This window comes from Rhodamnia argentea, chromosome 7 (genome assembly GCF_020921035.1).
Source record: "Rhodamnia argentea isolate NSW1041297 chromosome 7, ASM2092103v1, whole genome shotgun sequence".
Classification (NCBI taxonomy): Eukaryota; Viridiplantae; Streptophyta; class Magnoliopsida; order Myrtales; family Myrtaceae; genus Rhodamnia; species Rhodamnia argentea.
In genome coordinates, this window is record NC_063156.1 from 27682323 (window position 1) to 27700200 (window position 17878).

General features: G+C 39.3%; 2 protein-coding genes and 1 pseudogene across 2 annotated transcripts; all 3 read left to right on the top strand.

The window, feature by feature from the left end:
- The first annotated feature begins 551 nt into the window (after positions 1-551).
- Positions 552-3390, top strand: LOC115730666 (40S ribosomal protein S20-2). The gene is made up of 4 exons (XM_030661276.2): positions 552-697; positions 1833-1966; positions 2543-2656; positions 3110-3390. The coding sequence occupies exons 2-4, from the start codon at positions 1858-1860 to the stop codon at positions 3250-3252; spliced, it is 366 nt and encodes a 121-aa protein (XP_030517136.1). The 5' UTR covers positions 552-697; positions 1833-1857; the 3' UTR covers positions 3253-3390.
- An 864-nt stretch (positions 3391-4254) lies between these two features.
- LOC115733248 lies at positions 4255-8108 on the top strand (annotated as a pseudogene).
- Positions 8109-13646: 5538 nt separating this feature from the next.
- LOC115730665 (LRR receptor kinase SERK2) lies at positions 13647-17644 on the top strand. Its single transcript, XM_048282159.1, has 4 exons — positions 13647-14491; positions 14948-15208; positions 15297-16166; positions 16983-17644. The coding sequence occupies exons 1-4, from the start codon at positions 13774-13776 to the stop codon at positions 17462-17464; spliced, it is 2331 nt and encodes a 776-aa protein (XP_048138116.1). The 5' UTR covers positions 13647-13773; the 3' UTR covers positions 17465-17644.
- The last annotated feature ends 234 nt before the right edge of the window (positions 17645-17878 follow it).

Consider the following 17878-nt stretch of genomic DNA (forward strand, 5'->3'; position numbering starts at 1 on the left):
CATACCTGTGTGGATTGCCGCGGCATGTTGATCTTCTTCCCTAGTAAGGATATGGGAAAATGGCATAAATTGTTCGTGAATTTTGACCCAATGTGCAATGTGATTCCCGAACTTTTAAAATGACTCCTTAAACTTTAATCCAATATGTAATGTGATCCCCGAATTTTTAGTTTATTCAATGTAGTCCCCAAAATTTTGGAACATATTCAACTTAGTTTCTAAATTATAAGAAGATATTCAAAGTTGTCTCCGAACTTAAATTAGTAGAAAGATTATATTGAATATCTTCATATAATTCAGTGACTAAGTTAAATATATTTCAAAATTTCAGGGATCATATTATCAAATTAAAATTTCAGGGATCATATTATACATTGGATCAAATTTCAGAGATTATTTATGTGGTTTTACTTATACCTAGGGATATATAGAAAAAGAATTTGAAGTTTATTTTTATTTATTTTTTTGGGTCCCGCCATTTAATTGCCAGTGCTAAGTCCGGCCCGCCAAAGTTCGGACACAGGCCCATTTGGACGAAACCCTACGCAGTCGGATCCACCGGATTGCTTGTTACATTAAAAGCCGAAACCCTAGACGTATATAAACCGCTCACCATCTCTCTCTCCAAGACCTGCACCTCCATTCGCTTCGTCAGTCGCCGCTGCTCCCTCTCCCCTCCCTCCTCGCTCCGTCGAAGGTACCTCTCTTTGAGTTAGGCTCTTCTTATCCGTCGCGTCCTGCTATGTTCGCCGTTCTGAAGGTTTCCGGTTTTGCTTTCGTGTCTTTGGCTCAATGTGCTGGGCATTGTTTAGTAGTTTCTGTTCGCTTGCTCCGGGTTTTTGTTGATTATTGGGTTTGAAAAGATGTGGTTCTTGTGCGGAATGATGTCTCTGTGGTTTGCGAATGATGTCGGATCTGCGGTTGGTTGTGTCGGTGTTTCTGATCTTATCATGAGATGAATGGCCGTCTCGTGCCTGCAGCTGGTGCTTACATGACCGAGCTATTTTTCATCACTTCCTGCGTAGTCTTTGCACGCTACGCTTGGCAATTTTAAGCTAAGAGTGAGAATGATGGAGAAAGAAGTGGGACAAAAATTACAGTGGGTTGGATCTTATATTTGAAGGAAAACACGACGTGGTGGGAAATTGAGCTAGTTAATGGGCTAAAGGGTCCTTTCTTTTTTTACACTTTGAAAGAGATTAGAAGGTCGGACGCAAAAGATGGGTAGTTTCTGCCCATTTGTCTCCAAATTTGGGAGGAAGTGATTTGTGGGCTCGGTGGAATTATTTCCTTTGTATTAGCAGCAGTTTGCTTCCCCTTTGTTACCCGAATGAAGGAAACTCAGATGTAATTTCCGTCCACTTCGGTCCAGTTCTTTCTAACCAATGTTCAGTTGGGTGGAGTTGGCCGAGAGGAACGGAAGTGATATGCTGGAGACTATGTTATTTGTTTGGATAGCATGGATATTGAAGAAGCATAGGACATATGATAGAAATACTTCTTTTTCGGTCCTACAAAACATGTCCTCCAAAAAATTTGGGAGGAAGTGGAAGGAAATTCTGCCTGCCCCTAGTTTTCCTTTGTTCAAGAATGTGAATATATGAAGATTGTTTTAGTCTACATAATTATTTCATTTACCCTCCATGACTTGTTCCTTTAATAACCATCTTTCTCACTACTTAAATTGACAGGCATAGTAAAAATTGCACTCAACAAGAATTCTCGTAAAGTCAATGCAAATATTGTTTTATCTGGCTTATTCTGTGAAAGAGAAATCTAGTTAATTTAATCTCATTGACTCGATAAGAATGAGACTTTATTTGGTTTTGCAGGGTTAAGTTACCAAAAGGAGTGAAGATGGCTTATGCTATGAAGCCGACAAAGCCGGGTTTGGAGGAAACCCAGGAGCAGATTCACAAAATCAGGATTACTCTGTCCTCCAAGAATGTTAAGAACCTTGAGAAAGGTCTCTTTAAACTTTTTTGCTTCTACATCATATTATCTTATGGATTGTTCTGTGCTTGGTAGTTTTGCAAATATAGTTTCTGCTGATAGATTCTGGTTTGATATTGATATGAATGGTTGACAACCTGTTCATTCTATAGCAAACAATGTGGAACAGAAATCTAATTTTCATGTTTGTGTTTACACAGCAAACCCCTTCCTTTGAATTACTTGATAGTCTTGACTCTCTTTTTGTTGTGTTTATTACCCAGATTTCAATGTGGTCCTAGATGGAAATGCATGCAACTCTTGCAAATTATGCAGACTGCTTATAAATTACCAACCCAAGCTACTTCACCTTATTGATATATTTTGAAATTTAATGAAAATTTCATTTGTTCATTACGTTTTAGTACCCATGGATCTGTTGACTTTTTACTAAATGGCAGAAGGCTTGGGCTGCCACATCTGTTTCTTGGAGTTACCTTATATTTTCAGATTTTCAAGGCTATTTTCAGTATTCCTGTATAGAAGAGGCCGATATTGTTGTTCTGTTTGAAATTATGGTGCATCTAAAAGTGATGCTTTTGTTTACCAGTGTGCACTGATCTGGTGCGCGGGGCAAAAGATAAGCGTCTCCGGGTCAAGGGACCGGTGAGGATGCCCACCAAGGTTCTTCACATCACAACTAGGAAGTCACCTTGTGGAGAAGGTATTTGATTGATTACTTCTGTCCAATGCCTTGTCAGTTTCACGTGACGAGTGAGTGATTATGCGTGATTTCTGATACATAGCCCACTGAAATATGATGTTCTCTGTAGATCTGCTTTGTTTGTATGAATAGTTATATGGTTGTCACTCCACAATATGGGTGCTGATGCTGTACTATGTTGCAAATTCATATATGGAATTCAGAAAAGTACTTGTTTTCTAATTTTATTGTGGATTTTTGGGCTTTCCACATTTGCCATATTTGATTCATGGGGCCTTGAAAGTTGTTTATTCATGCTGAGTATTTTTGAACAGATAAGTGAATACATGCTGATCATGGTCAATGTCTCGACAGTGTTACAGTCCGTTAAACCTCTGCAAACCACATTGTGGTTTCAGTTGAGTTTTTGTTATGTGCTCTAAATGAACTTGACCGTTCTCTTGCATTGATCAGGAACCAACACCTGGGATAGATTTGAGCTCCGTGTCCACAAGCGGGTCATTGACCTCTTCAGCTCTCCGGAAGTCGTCAAGCAAATTACCTCCATCACTATCGAGCCAGGTGTGGAGGTCGAGGTTACCATTGCGGACTCTTAAGTCACTTTTGCTACGACGAGTGTCTGTGAGAGATTTATTGTGGTTGAGATATGTAGGGGATTATATAGCTTTGTTATCAACCCAGTTATGTCTTGACAATTTTTGAAGTCTTTTTGATATGCAGAAGGATTCTTGTTTGCTGTTTCTTCTTTTCAATTTCACCTGGAGAAAGCTTTGCTTAAGAGTTTTCCTTCAAGACTTAGCTCGAGAGTGGTGGTTGATTAAATTGACTTGCGACAGTTTCTATGTTTTCTTGACGCCGTAACTCAAATTCAGGAATTTTTAGACTCTTCTTCGATAGCCCGACCTTGTGATATGCCATTTTGCGTCTCTTCTATTAATTGGAATGATCAACTCGATGTTATTGGCCGTGCTTCTCATCCAATATCTGCATGGATCGATTCTGTAGTTGCTGATCCTGCGATTTAAATTTTAATGTGACAGTTTGGCCAGAAGTAAAATAACTCAGCGGAGCAAATGGTATATCGTAAGAAGGAAGAAAGAAGTAGCAAAATTTATTGCACATAGGGTAATTCAATTTTAAAATTTTTAATTTGGTCAATTTAGTGTAAACCTTTTGGTGGTTTACGATGTTCAATTTTGGCTGGAAATTATAGATGTAGATCCTGGTCAAAATTGATCAATTTGAAAAGTTTAGAACGTTGATCGAACAAATGAGTATATATTTATGAAGGGCTTGTAGCTTATTTGGAACTTGAAAGTTCATGTAATATGGTAGCTTTATCAATGGTATAATGTTTACAAGACAAAGAAGAGGAAGAAATATTTATTGGGTTCAAAATGGAGAATTACTTCAATGGCGGTCAGAAGTAGTCCTAAGTCCGAGCTCGATATCTGAGTTAATTGAAACTTTCATTGGGCCACAATTTCCTATGGATCTACACTAGACCTGCCAAAATAAAACATAGATTCATTTCCATATTTGATGGATCAAGGTCATTATATTGTATGGGTTAGTTATATTCAGTAAATGGATTATAAATGGATTTAGAATGGTAAAAAGAAATATACGAGTTCCCAATTAACTTCACCCTTATTAAAAATATCCAAATGGCTTCTTTTTGTCCTCATTATTTTTATATGTAAATTAATCTTGTAAGTTTCATCCATTAGATATTGGAGTATATCTTTCCCCGATTGCATTTGAAATTATTATTTTTATTTTATATTCCAATATTAGTTCTTAGCATTACAATCCGTGGTCAACATAAGTCATCTTCTTGAATACCTTACATTCCATTTAATTAACTTCAATTCCTCTGCATTATTTGTTGTTGTGAATTTATAAATTATCTATCAAGTACAAACTTTCTCTTATTCTTCATTATAAATGAACTCTTTTGCATATGAGAACTTTAAGTGGGTCAATTAAATGGATATGAATTTTCATAGGTTTGATTAAATATGCAAGAATTTTAGTAAAAGGATCAAGTACGGATAAGGGCACAAGTTGGGTTGGGTATGAGTCATTGAATTGTATTGTATATAAATAGGTCAAACGGGTTAAATAGGTTATTTTGAGTTTGACCAAACTCAATTCTACCAAAATCCAACCCGACCCACCCATTTAATGACTCTTTTCTACATGAATCAACATATCATTAGCAGGCAAACATGAAGCACGTAATGTAAAACCGACTCCAAGTCTTTCTAAATTTTTCAAACGTACGGAAAAGGGCATCATTGGGTGAACCAAATCAACTCACCATTTTATTGGAAAATGATGCATTTTTCTTTATCATGTAGTTTTCCCCCAAACAAACGTATCGTTAATTTGGTTTCTAATTTTTGTCAAGATGAAATAGGCTACATTTAAGTCGGTTGGATACAAAGGGAGTGATCGAACTTTTTAAGATTAATCTATTTAATCCGGATTAGTGTACTTGCAAAGGAACCGCAAAAAGTTTAAAAAAGTTAAAAGAGTTAGAATTAAGATCTTTCTTTCGCCATTTCTTTGTGGGAAGGTAGAACAAGCTGCATTCCAATATGATTCCTTTTCATTCTTTTGGTTTGTAATTGGGTTCTTTTTCCAAAGTACGCTCATATATTGAACAGAACGAAATCACTTGAATGAAATCTTTTTTTTTTTTTTTTTGGGTGGTAAAAGAGGCAAAAACCTAACACAAACCAATATCTTTTATTTTTTTTTTCAGACTTTCATTCTAGTCAATCATAAATATGTCGGAGTTATTAATTTTTTCACACATTTTTTTGGAGAATGATGGGTGGTTATCTAATGATTTGAAATGGATAAAGTGTGACGTTACCAAAGATGTAAAGAACTGTTCGCAAAAAGTTGGATGCATTGTTACATTGTAATCTCGGAAGATCTTGAATATCAAATTACAGTTATATTCTATCTAACCTATTAAGAGAATAGCATATATCAAGGGCATGTTGGACATTTCCCGGTGGACACCTAAAAGAATTAATGAGAATTAACTTTTTGTTCGTCAGTCTACAACTTTTTATCATTTATTCGCCATTCAAATTGAAGATAATAAAGATAGATGATGTGAAACTCTTATCTTTGCCATTGAAAACAAATTATAAGTTAGCATATTTTTCCTATCATGATCTCATGTTTAGAATTATTAACTCTATTTATAATGTTGGGAATGCCCCTAAGCTGCTGTACTTCATCTGCTGTAACATCTTTATCCAAAAAAAATAAAAATGCATGAATAAAATATTTGTATCGTTAATTAAATTATGGGTCGCGTAACCTTCAAGTTAGTCCAAGGGAGGATTACTTTTAAAACTAGAATTAAATAGGAACTTTGGAAGACCCGTTTAACTCAGACTCCTGCAAGCCCCAAACCCTAGACATGCATGAAAACTCGAAGAACAAAACCTGAAGTATATAAAACCCTTTGTTTCTGTGTCAAATTCTGCAAGCTCTTCTTCTTCAGCACCAGTTGCCGCTTCTCTCTCCCTCCCTACCTCGCCATCTCTCCGACGAAGGTGCTCCTCTCTCTGGCTCTCTCTCTTTCTCTCTCTAACGTTACTGTCTTTTGACAATTAGGGTTTTATGTGTTGGGGATTTGTGAATTTGATGTCGAAGCCTTGATTGGTGAATCCGCGTTAGAGTAGAGTTTGTCCGAATGATCTTGAAAGAGAGAGAGAAAGAGAGACCAAGTAATGTGATTGCTAATGACCTCAATTCCCGAGCGAAGTCACCAATTTCGTCACTGTCACGTACACACCTTGATCATAAACAGTGTTGTCCCATTAGGGTTCTTACTGTAGAGAAGGGGAAAGCTTCTTTGCATTGTCCAGGCCCTTTGATTACATTTCATCAGTTTCTTTCGTTTCGCTGATGCTATCCAACCTTGTTTACATAGCTTGGCAACGATGTATTACCCCATGAAGCCGACAAAGCCTGGTTTGGAGGAATCTGCGTAAGAGATTCTTAAGATCCGAATTACTTTGACTTCAAAGAATGTTAAGAATCTCGAGAAAGGTCCTTTTTTTCCGTCTCTCTTTCTCACTGCATATATGTTGTGTTTTATGAAAGAATTCAATCTTTGAATTGTAATGAATCAACTATCTTGTTGAAAATGAACGCAAAATTGATTATCCTTTGAGAATTTTGTTTATGCTATAACATGATAAAAATGATATTATCTCGATCCTGAATAAATTTCATTATCAAGTGAAAAGCATTTCTACTATTTTTCGGGTCTTTATCGAGCTGTCTTTGGGTACTTCTTAACAAGGTCAATTTGTTATCCGTGTTATTCTATTTACATAGTACTTCGATGATTCGCATAGTCTATTTGTATTGTTACCATTACTCGAGAATCCCTCAATTGCAGACTTATTTATATAAGGTGCGGAACAAAAACTAATTTTTCCAAATGCTTCTCCTGATAATAATAGCATATGGATGATTAATTATGTTCGATGTGTCTCTCGACTGGATTGTGTATTTGACTTCGAATATTTATAAGTTATTGCAATTAAAGTGAACTCTTGAGTATGTCTCTCTCTCTCTCTCTAGAATGTCATTCTATTGTCAAACTCAGTTAAGATTTTAGAAGCATTATTTATCCGAGTCATTGAAGATGGTAGATCTCAGATGACTTGCGCTGAATTCAACAATTAACCTGGTACATACTAGGTCCGAGAAATAGTTTGTTCCGACATTTTGACTTACACATTACGAGTAGCATGTACATGATATGCAATAACTTCTTCTAATTTAGTTTACAGGTTACAATTAGCATGTCCAAGATGTGGTTAACTTTTTTACCAGATGTCCTCACTCCTTGCTCTTTGGAGATATCTGTATACTTGAGTTCATGTAATATTGAGCTTTAGTTACTGCTATACTTCCGTTTCTTTGGGTAGAATTCCTCCTCGATGGAAATAGTATAAGGAAAGGCATATAGTTCTGGATTTTCTGTTCCAAGTCATGTTTTTATTATTTCGGTGTTTGACATGGATCTTTCAACAGTTTGCTCTGATTTGATTCGCGGTGCCAAGGATAGGCATCTCAGGGTCAAGGGGCCGGTGAGGATCCCCACCAAGGTCCTTCACATCAACGCCAGGAAGTCGCCTTGTGGAGAAGGTATTGAAACTGACGGGACATTTTAGTTTGATCCCGGACATGTTCTCTCCAATGTAGCTATATGGAAAGATCATCCTATATCTCGAACTTGTCTGTCCAATTGCATTTCTTTTTGTCAGGAACCAATACGTGGGATTGATTCGAGCTTCGCATTCACAAATGGGTAATCGACCTCTTCAGCGCTCAACATGTCGTAAAGCAAATTACGTCGATTACTATCGAGCCCGGCGTGGAGGTTGAGGTCACCATTGGTGACACCTGAAGTTAGAGGCTTGTCACTTGTTTCTATTTTAAGGCATTTCTAGGGTTGGCATTTAAGGTAGGGGTTGCATAGCTATGTGGATCGAGTTACTGATTTCAAGTTTTTCTTAAGCTTTGGCTTTGAGAACTGAGAGGCACAACACTTTTCAGAATCAGATCTTCTGCAACGAAGCAGAACCCTCCTTCAAGTTGAGATTTCCCTGCTCATCAAAGGAAACGCCTGGAAAGGTTTGCATCTATGAATGATCGTATCTTTCTATCCACTCCAACAGAAAGGAGAAATCCTCCATCTTCTCATCCTTTAAGTCCTCTCTCTGTCATATTCTCAAACGGCAGTGTCGCAGCTAGGGCAAGAACTATCACGTAATCAATATAAACATATCTAGAAAGGATCCAGAAACAATCTTTGAAGGTTCAAGTGGTAGGAAATTGACATCACAGAAAAACTCAAGCCATAAGAATTTGCATGTGACCGAGTTAAATTACAGCAAAGTCACCATGTCGTCTGCATAGACAATATAAAAGTATTCCCAAGATATCTTTGGAATTTAAATTACGTGCAAGAGTAATAATCCTTATCAAACTGAATTTAGTTGGAGACCACACAATTGCACAGGACGAACAGTCTATGTTAGAAATTCTTGATGATCCATAACATTTTTTTTTTCCAATTAAGTATGTAAATTGTTACGTGGGTAATAGTTTAGAGATATTTTGGTCGCAACTCGGGCATGTATGGATATACTAGGGCCAAATTTTATTATTCCGCTCAACATCTAGAAAATAGTAGGTTCATTGACACGTAGGTAAACAACCATTGAGGTCAGAGCCAAGGCGGTCGACCTCATAAGCAAGGTTGATTGCCGTCGAACTTCACATATACGTGTCTTAGAGAGAGAGAGAGAGAGAGAGAGAGAGAGAGAGAGGGGTTATGTTGAGTGTTTTCAATTTTTCTTGGATACAATTTCTGTGGCATTAAGGTTGCATATGAATGATTGTGGGAAAAGTACCAAAAAAGCCCTAAATATGTTGCATTGGTACCAATTCAGTTCTAAACCTTTTAATTAGACCAATTCAATTCTAAACTTTTTTACATTAGTACCAATTGAGTTAGTGCGGCCAATTTTGGCCGAAAATCGCTGATATTGGTTATCCTAAGTGGTATGACCGGAATTGATGTGAACATTTTTAATAATATTTTAATTTTTTTTCAATTTGTAAAGAATTTATTGGTTTTCTTTTCTTTTCTTTTTCTCTTTGCTGTTCTTTACTACTTCTTCTTCTTTTTTCTATTGTGGGCCGGCCATGGTCATCGGCTGACCTTGACCGGCCGCAAGCGAGGCCCTCACGCAGCCCTTGCCTAGATCAAGCAATTGGTGAGACTCCCTTGCCGGATATGGGCCAAGCGAGGGTTCCGTGGCCCTTGCCATCTCTCGGCAAAAAAAAAAAAAAAAAAAAAAAAAAAAGAAAAGAAAAAACACGAAATTTAAAAAAATATTACAACATTAACAAAAAAATTGACCATACCAGTGTCGGCCATGCTATGTTGAATAGCCGGCGTCCACATTAGCAATTTTAGATAAAAAAATTGATCGGATTGACTCAAGTGATACTAATACAAAAAGGTTTGGACTGACTTAACATTTGTACACTAAATTTAGGATTTTTTTTTTCTTAATTTTCCCATCACAACACATCACTATTACGATTTAACCACAACTACATACCAAACAAACTGATAAGAACCTTGGCAAAACCTAAGCTTACGTAGGGCATACCTATTGCTGTTTGAGTGGAGGAGGAAGCTGATCAGCCTTTTTCAAAAGGAAGAAAAGAAAAGAGAAAGGTGTGAACCTGAGATGTGCCGATTGCGTGCAAAACGATAGCACATGGAAAAGTGGTTCACTTGTGGCAAAGTCTATGGACAGGAACGTTGCCTTGCTCTCTACAAAAAGAGCTTCTGAAAAGGGCTTCAATAGTGGTGGACTCTAGGAATAGTTCCTCTCCTTTTCTTTGGGTCTCTCTTTGTCCTCTTGCTTTTCTGAAGGTCCTCCCAAAGATCCCTGGGATGGTGGAAACCCTAGAAGGACCGTGTGAATCGAGAGAATCCAATTCGCTGGCAACAAAAGCAAACAGCTCGATAATCTCCATCTAAATTTAATGCTTTTATTCACGAGAATCGTTAAATCATGTGAACTCTACATGATCAAATGGGCTACTGTAGATTTAAATACCTAACAATCTTTCGTAAAGATGGCTTTTTTGACAAAGATTACAATGCCCCAGATCAAAATAAACCCATGAAAAGCATCAAAACTGTGAACTAACATAATCATCCAGCAAAACTTCTTTTAGGGCAAGGTGGGTTCTTATCTATCTTTTATTTTTTTGTTAACCCAAGAAGGAAAGAGAGAGAGAGAAGCTACTTAAGGGCATTCTTTTCTTTCTGACAGCACATAGGTGGACTCCAACTAGTTGCATTCTGTTCTCCAAGGTCTTGTTTGCTGCTTCAACTAGATGAATCCTACATTACCAACTTAGCTAAACCATGACCTTGTAAAGTCTTACAAGATGATTTATGAAAAAAAACACTTTCTTCACCTTAGTGGGTAGGCAGAGAAATTAACAACATTATCGGAAAAAAAAAGGGAGTTGCTAGTGGAGAGGCAGAGAAGTTCACATCCTCCTTCAGTTTCATGCATAGAAAAGACAAGAACATTGTAAGGTCTTTTCATGGCGAAAATGTGGATGAAATTTGCTTGAGAAGCAATTCTTCTGCTTGTGATCTTCCTTCTGACCTGAACCATCATTTCCTCTTTAACTCCATTGACATTTTCTTTCTTGTCCTTTTCTTTACCAACTGGTTCTTTCTTTTGTTCTTTTGAGGTATTCGAGGATGAAGGAACATGAAACCCTAATTTCATGGTGTCGCTTAGTTATGAAACTAAAAGCAGAGCTCCGATGAGAAAATCTCAGTGACCCATGCAGCTCCTCCAGTCTCTCTTCCCCGCTTTCTGGACGTTCTTTTAACGTCTAAGTATGGTTTGAATATTAAAAATAGGAAGACTGTCCTAATCCTTGTCCTTCGGCAGGAGAGATATGAATAATTATGATAAGTAGATAATTGTAGTGTGGTCCTTGTTTTATTTGGATTATTGTGTGGCTGCCGGAGCCGACCGAGGTCCCCCAACCTCGATGCAGAAATTTGCGGTAAAATTTAAGGTAAGAATAAAATGCTACTCCCTCTCGAAAAGATTAACACCATTAAAAATCTCGAATTGGGACTATGTATTTATCTTGAACAGATTTTCGTCTTATAGAAAATGTTAAACTCGAGTCAATCGCACGTTTATTCCGAACTAAATTTTGTGTCGTGAAAAATTTCAATATGGTACCTTGTGACATATTTACCTAGAACTAGTGTTCATCTCATAAAATAATTCAAATTAGTACTCCCGACCTAAATCTATCTTTCATGAACATTCCGTCTGATATTCCGTTAAAATTCACACATGTCAACATACGGTGACAGGCGACCGCAAAACAAATTTGGCGTGAAGATTGATAGATTCGATCTAGAAACTCCTTGTGTGTTGATTTTTAAATATTTTAATGGGTGGGTAGATTTAGGTGTTAGGGGTATCAACCTGTGAGTATCTCTAAGAGGAAAAGTAATCTAGGGTAATTGCGTCATAGGGTACCAGTTCGGAACTTTTAATGGCATCAACTCAAAACAAAATGCTAACTTCTCTATTTCTTAAAACTCAACCGCATAAAATTCAAGGATGTGATGATAAACAAATGGCATTTAGATATAAATCTAAACGCAGAAGATATAGATGAAGGCAAACAGACGATATAAACTACATGAATCCATAATACTATTGTGTCGCCAAAGTGACGATCATGTCAAGTAAACAAAATGAGACATCCATCCATAATGCTAACATATATGAAATTATATTCGATCGGATGGATGCAAATAATGAAAATACCGCGATGATTTATAAAAGTTGAATTGAATTTAAGTTCAACGAGCATGCATAATAAAAACAATACACGATTTACAATGATAGGTCCTTAATTGTCACGAGAAAAATCAACCTATTTTTCATCTAATTAGTCAATAAAATGGGTCAATTTGTATTATGTGATTCCCACCACTTTCGGTTGTTTGAAAATGCTTTGAGAAATGGACATGCGTGGGAATCTCCAGCGGCCACAGTTAACACGCGCCTGACCCCCGGTTACGGTCAGTGGCCAATTACACGTGGCCACGTGGCTTCCAGTACAGGGGCCTTTTGTCAGTTTGTCCGTGGACTGGACACTTCTTTATTTTCAATAGAAGAGGATATTCAAATTTTGAAAAGCCATGAAACGTTCCAAATACCAAAAGGATTTACATGTCAGACGTACATAAATTTTTTTACTATTGTGTATGATTTTTTTTTTTCACATCAAGTAAATTCAAATTTCATATTTAGAAGTCATCGATGGGCGGATGGGCCGCTCGACAAACCTGGGCTTGAATTGGATTGATAGCCGAAGTGGTGTTCTCATCCAAGAAAATTTAGCCCGCCCAACTTTGGCACGGACCCAATTCGTCTCGAACACTTCTAGAAAAAGTTTATGCTATGAGCAAGTTTAGACAATACGCTAGACCCGATTTCAGAGCCGGGGGTAACCGAACGATGGCCTCTATATTGAATCCTCGGTTTGTTTAGTGTTTGCCGGCAACCGCATAATCTCCTATCCAGCACACTGAGGTCAAAATCTCCATCAAATCAAGCTATTATCGCATCGCACTGGTCTATCAATCGCAGGAGTTAGAAAGTAACTTCGAGGAACCGACCGCGTGGAAGATCGAAGCTAGGAGTCGAATGTTAAATCGAATTCAACACACGAGGCTAGGTTTGCAGAAGGCCGAAGAAAAAGCTCCTGATCTCCCGTTCTCATTCAGTCGTCACAAGGCAAGAAAGACAAAAAACAAGAAAAGAAAAGATGATTGTAAGATAACTTTTTCTTTCCCTTGTCCATGGATTTGAGAGAGAGAGAGAGAGAGAGAGAGAGAGGACATGCACAGACACAGCTGGTGTCGACGCCATTTTAGGCCTACCACTTACTGGATTTCGCTTTCGACCATTAAAAAGGGGTGGGGAATAAACACGCCGGTCTTGTACAGCTTGCTCATGATCCCCCCACCCGGCAAAGCCAAGCCACCAACCAACCTGAGCAAAATCAAAAAATGTCCAAAAAAAAACAATTACCATGCATGCACTGCAATCGATGATGTCCGAAGCCAAATGGGCATTAATAATAGCCACTCCATTCTCTATGTTCTCTCCTGCTGTCCTAGTCCAAGGAATCCTATGCCTCTTAATGGATCGGATTGAAGCCTAGGTTCCATCTAATCTGCTTGACAAACACATGATCCTAAGAGAACAGCAGGGCTTGGAATGGGGTCCAGGCTCTCGGGTTTCCAGGGAGCCGCGCATCATCGGCTTATCTTTTGCTCGGACCTTCAACTTTTACACGATCGAATGAATGTGTTCAAAAATTTTTTCTAAGGTGAGGTGTTAGAGAGGCTTGTTACTGAAATTAAAGACAAGAACATAATCGCCTGTCCTGGGACATGTGGAGGACGAAGCGGATTGAGACAACCCTGCATGAAGCCTGCGAGCCTCGGACTCTCATTTGAAAAAGAAAAGTCAACTGATCTAATAACATCCATCCGTCGTCCCAAGTTCCAAAGCATTTCTTTTCTCGAATTCTTTGATATTTCTTGTTTCTTCACTGCAAAACAAGCAAAAATGAAAAAAGCAAATACAAATTTAAGAGAAGAAAAGCTGAAAAACATCTCTCAGTCGCGGTCCTCACCAGTCACCACCTTCTTCTTCTTGTCCCAGAGAGAGAGAGAGAGAGAGAGAGAGAGAGAGATGGGTTTCGCTTCCTCACAGCGGCTCTTGTTCTTCCTCTGGGTGTTCATGTTCCTCGTGACCCAAAGCAACGTGCTCGTCTCTGCAACAAGCACAGAGCTGAGAGCTCTCATGGACATGAAAGCCAGCCTAGACCCAGAAAGCAAGTACCTTTCCTCATGGACCGTCGATGGCGATCCCTGCGATGGGTTCTTCCAAGGCGTCGGTTGCGACGACAAGGGCCTCGTCGCCAACATTTCGCTGCAGGGAAGAGGGCTCACTGGGAGGCTCTCTTCGGCCATTGCTGGCCTCACCCACTTGACTGGCCTTTACCTTCACTACAACTCCCTGTGCGGAGAGATTCCGAGGGAGATAGGCAACTTGAGCGAGCTCAGTGACTTGTATCTGAACATGAACAATCTCTCTGGCCAGATTCCTCCTGAGATGGCTAGCATGGCAAGCTTGCAAGGTTAGTCCTTTTCTTGGCTTTGCTGGACATGCATGTTCAAAATTTTGGAACTTTCTAGTTTCTTTAGCAGATTGTTCTTTGATGTTCATACATTTCGTCCATTTTCAAGTTTTCGGTGTGTAAAGAAACTTGTCTCCAGCGTTTTTTCGGTTTGCCAAGAAAATCTTGATCGTTCTTTCTGAGTAAATCCATCTGGGTGAAGTCGAGAGAATAAAAAAGGCTGAAACAAAAACGTAAAGCTACAACCTTTATGCTTTGAACCGCCAGATGGTAAAAAGGTTAGGAATTCGCTTCCTCTGTTCTTTGATTCGACTTCACAGGGTTTGACGTAGGCTGAATGGGCATAAAGTTTCAGAATTTTACTTTTAGAAATTATGGTTCATTGAGCTCAAAATTTTTCATTTTACGATTTCAATTTTTTTTTTTGGGTTCTAAAGTTTGTCCCTTGCCTTGTAGTTCTGCAGCTCTCTTACAACCAATTGACTGGAAGTGTACCTACACAGCTGGGATCTCTGAAGAAGCTCAGTGTTCTTGCTCTGCAATCTAATCAGCTCACTGGTGCAATACCGGCAAGTTTAGGTGACCTGGGGACGTTGACGAGGTTAGATTTGAGCTTCAATCGCCTCTTCGGCTCGATTCCCACGAGGATAGCTGATCTGCCTCTTCTCGAGGTCTTGGATGTCCAAAACAACACTCTCTCTGGCAATGTACCTCCTGGTAACTATTCTGCTATGATCTCTCTTCAATGCTTTTAGGAATAAGTATCCCCCACAACTGATTGTTGTTTCTTTTTTGAATATTAAAGCGCTGAAGAGACTGAACGAAGGATTTCTGTACGAAAACAACTTCGACTTGTGTGGGACTGGGTTCCTCTCTTTAAGGACTTGTCATGCTTTGGAGGGTCGAAAGCCCGGTCGACCTCAACCGTATGGGGCTGCGACAACAGTACCCTCCACAACTACACCCGAGACAGCCAATGTTGTGTTACCGTGTAACCTGACTGAATGTTCTAGTTTGCCAAAATCGGCACATCCCTCTGCGCTTATTGGATCAATCTTGGCAACTGTTGCATTGTCGGCCATAGGGATTCTTATGTTCACACTCTATCGTCGGAGGAAACAGAAACTTGGCTTTTCGGCTGAGGTTTCTGATGGCCATCTAAGCACTGATCAGCCCCAGAGTGCTTATAAGAAAAATGGCTCTCCTTTAGCTAGCCTGGAATATTCAAACAGATGGGATCCGCTTGCTGATGCTCGGATCGTTAATGAGTTTTCTGAAGAAGCTTTGCAGAGCTTCAGATTCAATCTGGAAGAGGTGGAATCTGCCACTCAGTATTTCTCGGAGGTGAATGTGTTGAGTAAGAGTAACTTCTCTACCACATACAGAGGAATACTGAGAGACGGCTCTGTAGTCGCCATCAAATGCATCAACAAGACTAGCTGCAAGGCTGATGAATCTGAGTTCTTGAAGGGTTTGAATATGTTGACCTTGCTGAGACATGAAAATCTGGTGAGGCTGAGAGGATTCTGCTGCTCAAGGGGCCGTGGAGAGTGCTTCCTGATATATGATTATGTTCCGAATGGGACTCTGCTAAGCTTTTTGGATTTGAAGGAGGGGGATATTGGCACCCTTGAGTGGTCCACTAGAGTTTCGATTGTGAAGGGAATCGCTAAAGGTCAGTGGTGTCTGATGATTTCCTTCTTGTTTCATCTGAATGGCTATGTACTGAATTTCAATCCTTGTTCCATAATCTCTCCAAAACTTGAGTTTGGCTCGAGTTCTTTATTTATCCTCGTGCTACATGTTTGATAACTCTGGTTGCTGCTAGCTATTGCCTTCTAAGTTGCCCTTCCTGCATAAAGCTTTTGTGGGATTTTGAAACTTGAATTGAGTTTTGGATTTTATCTGATGCTAGAGAGCTACCTGTAACCTTGGTAGGTTATTGTTGGTGGGTGCTTGAAGACACATTTTAAGCACTGCTTAAAAAGAATGCTTGTAGTTCCAAATCTCCAAATTGAGTAAAGTGTAATGGTTTTACTTGTGGCATGAAATTCGAACATTCAAAAAAGTCACTTGTTTTTACTTCCAAAGGGACATTTATGAGCCCAATAAGCGCTTTAAATGCACTCGTCAGCATTTTTAAATTCAAGCAAGAACCTTCAAAACAATAACTCCAGTTCTAATTTCTTCTGATGCATCATTGACAATGCTTTGGATCTCTAGTGAGCAGTAACCACCTGAGGGGCTATGAAATTCATAGTAGCATGATCTAGTCTTTATGGAGGAACAAATTTAGGTGGTCCAGGACTTCCATCATTTGAGGAACACTGCCATTGTTGAATTTGCTGCATTATAAATTTTGCCTGGTCGCTGCTTTGTCATGTACTAATATGGGTAATGCTTGAGGTGCTCAAATAGCATACTGTGGCATCAAATTTAAATGTTTTTCTTTCTCTGATTTTGTTGATTTTCGAATGATTTTACGAAACAGGTATTGCCTATTTGCATGCTCACAAACCGAACAAGGCCCCTCTCCTTCACCAAAACATCTCGGCGGAAAATGTGCTTATAGACCAGCGATACAATCCGCTGCTCTATGACTCCGGTCTCCACAGGCTCCTCACGAATGACGTCGTGTTCTCGTTGCTCAAAGCTAGCGCTGCCATGGGCTACCTAGCACCCGAGTACACGTCCACGGGCCGGTTCACGGAGAAGAGTGATGTCTACGCGTTTGGAATGATCGTGTTCCAGATTTTGTCGGGGAAGCAGAAAGTCGATCACACCGTGCGTCTGGCTGCTGAATCATGCAGATACCAGGAATTCATCGACGCGAATATCCACGGAAGGTTCTTCGAGTACGAGGCGGCTAAACTCGCGAGGATCGCCTCACTTTGCACCAACGAGTCTCCTTATGACAGGCCATCCATGGAGGTCGTGATTCACGAGCTGAGTAATTGTAGCAGCTGTCTCTGATTGTGAGGCCTTACTGGATAAATGTTCCAAGAGCCATTTCAAAAGTTGGTCCGAAGAAGCTACCTGCGCGGTACCACAAATGTTGTAACCTACCGGCTTCAGCATTTTTTGGTTTTGGTCCTTTGCCTTACGGCTGTGCTTTCTTCGAGCCCGGCATGCGCATGTATAATTGCTTTGCGACATAGTTTCTTTAGGAGTAGGTTCATTTCGAAAGTAGATTTTTGATATTTCTCGTCACGTGCTGCAATTGTGTGGGCGAAAATCGCTGTCGACTTTGGGTGTTTTGTGGCATGTGAGAAATGCTCGAGAGAAAAAATCTCCATCGACATGTCAGCAATTTTAATTGCTAGTTAATCGAAGGGATATGTTTTTCGTTGCTGATTCATGGGTCAAAGCACGTGAGAAATGCTCGAG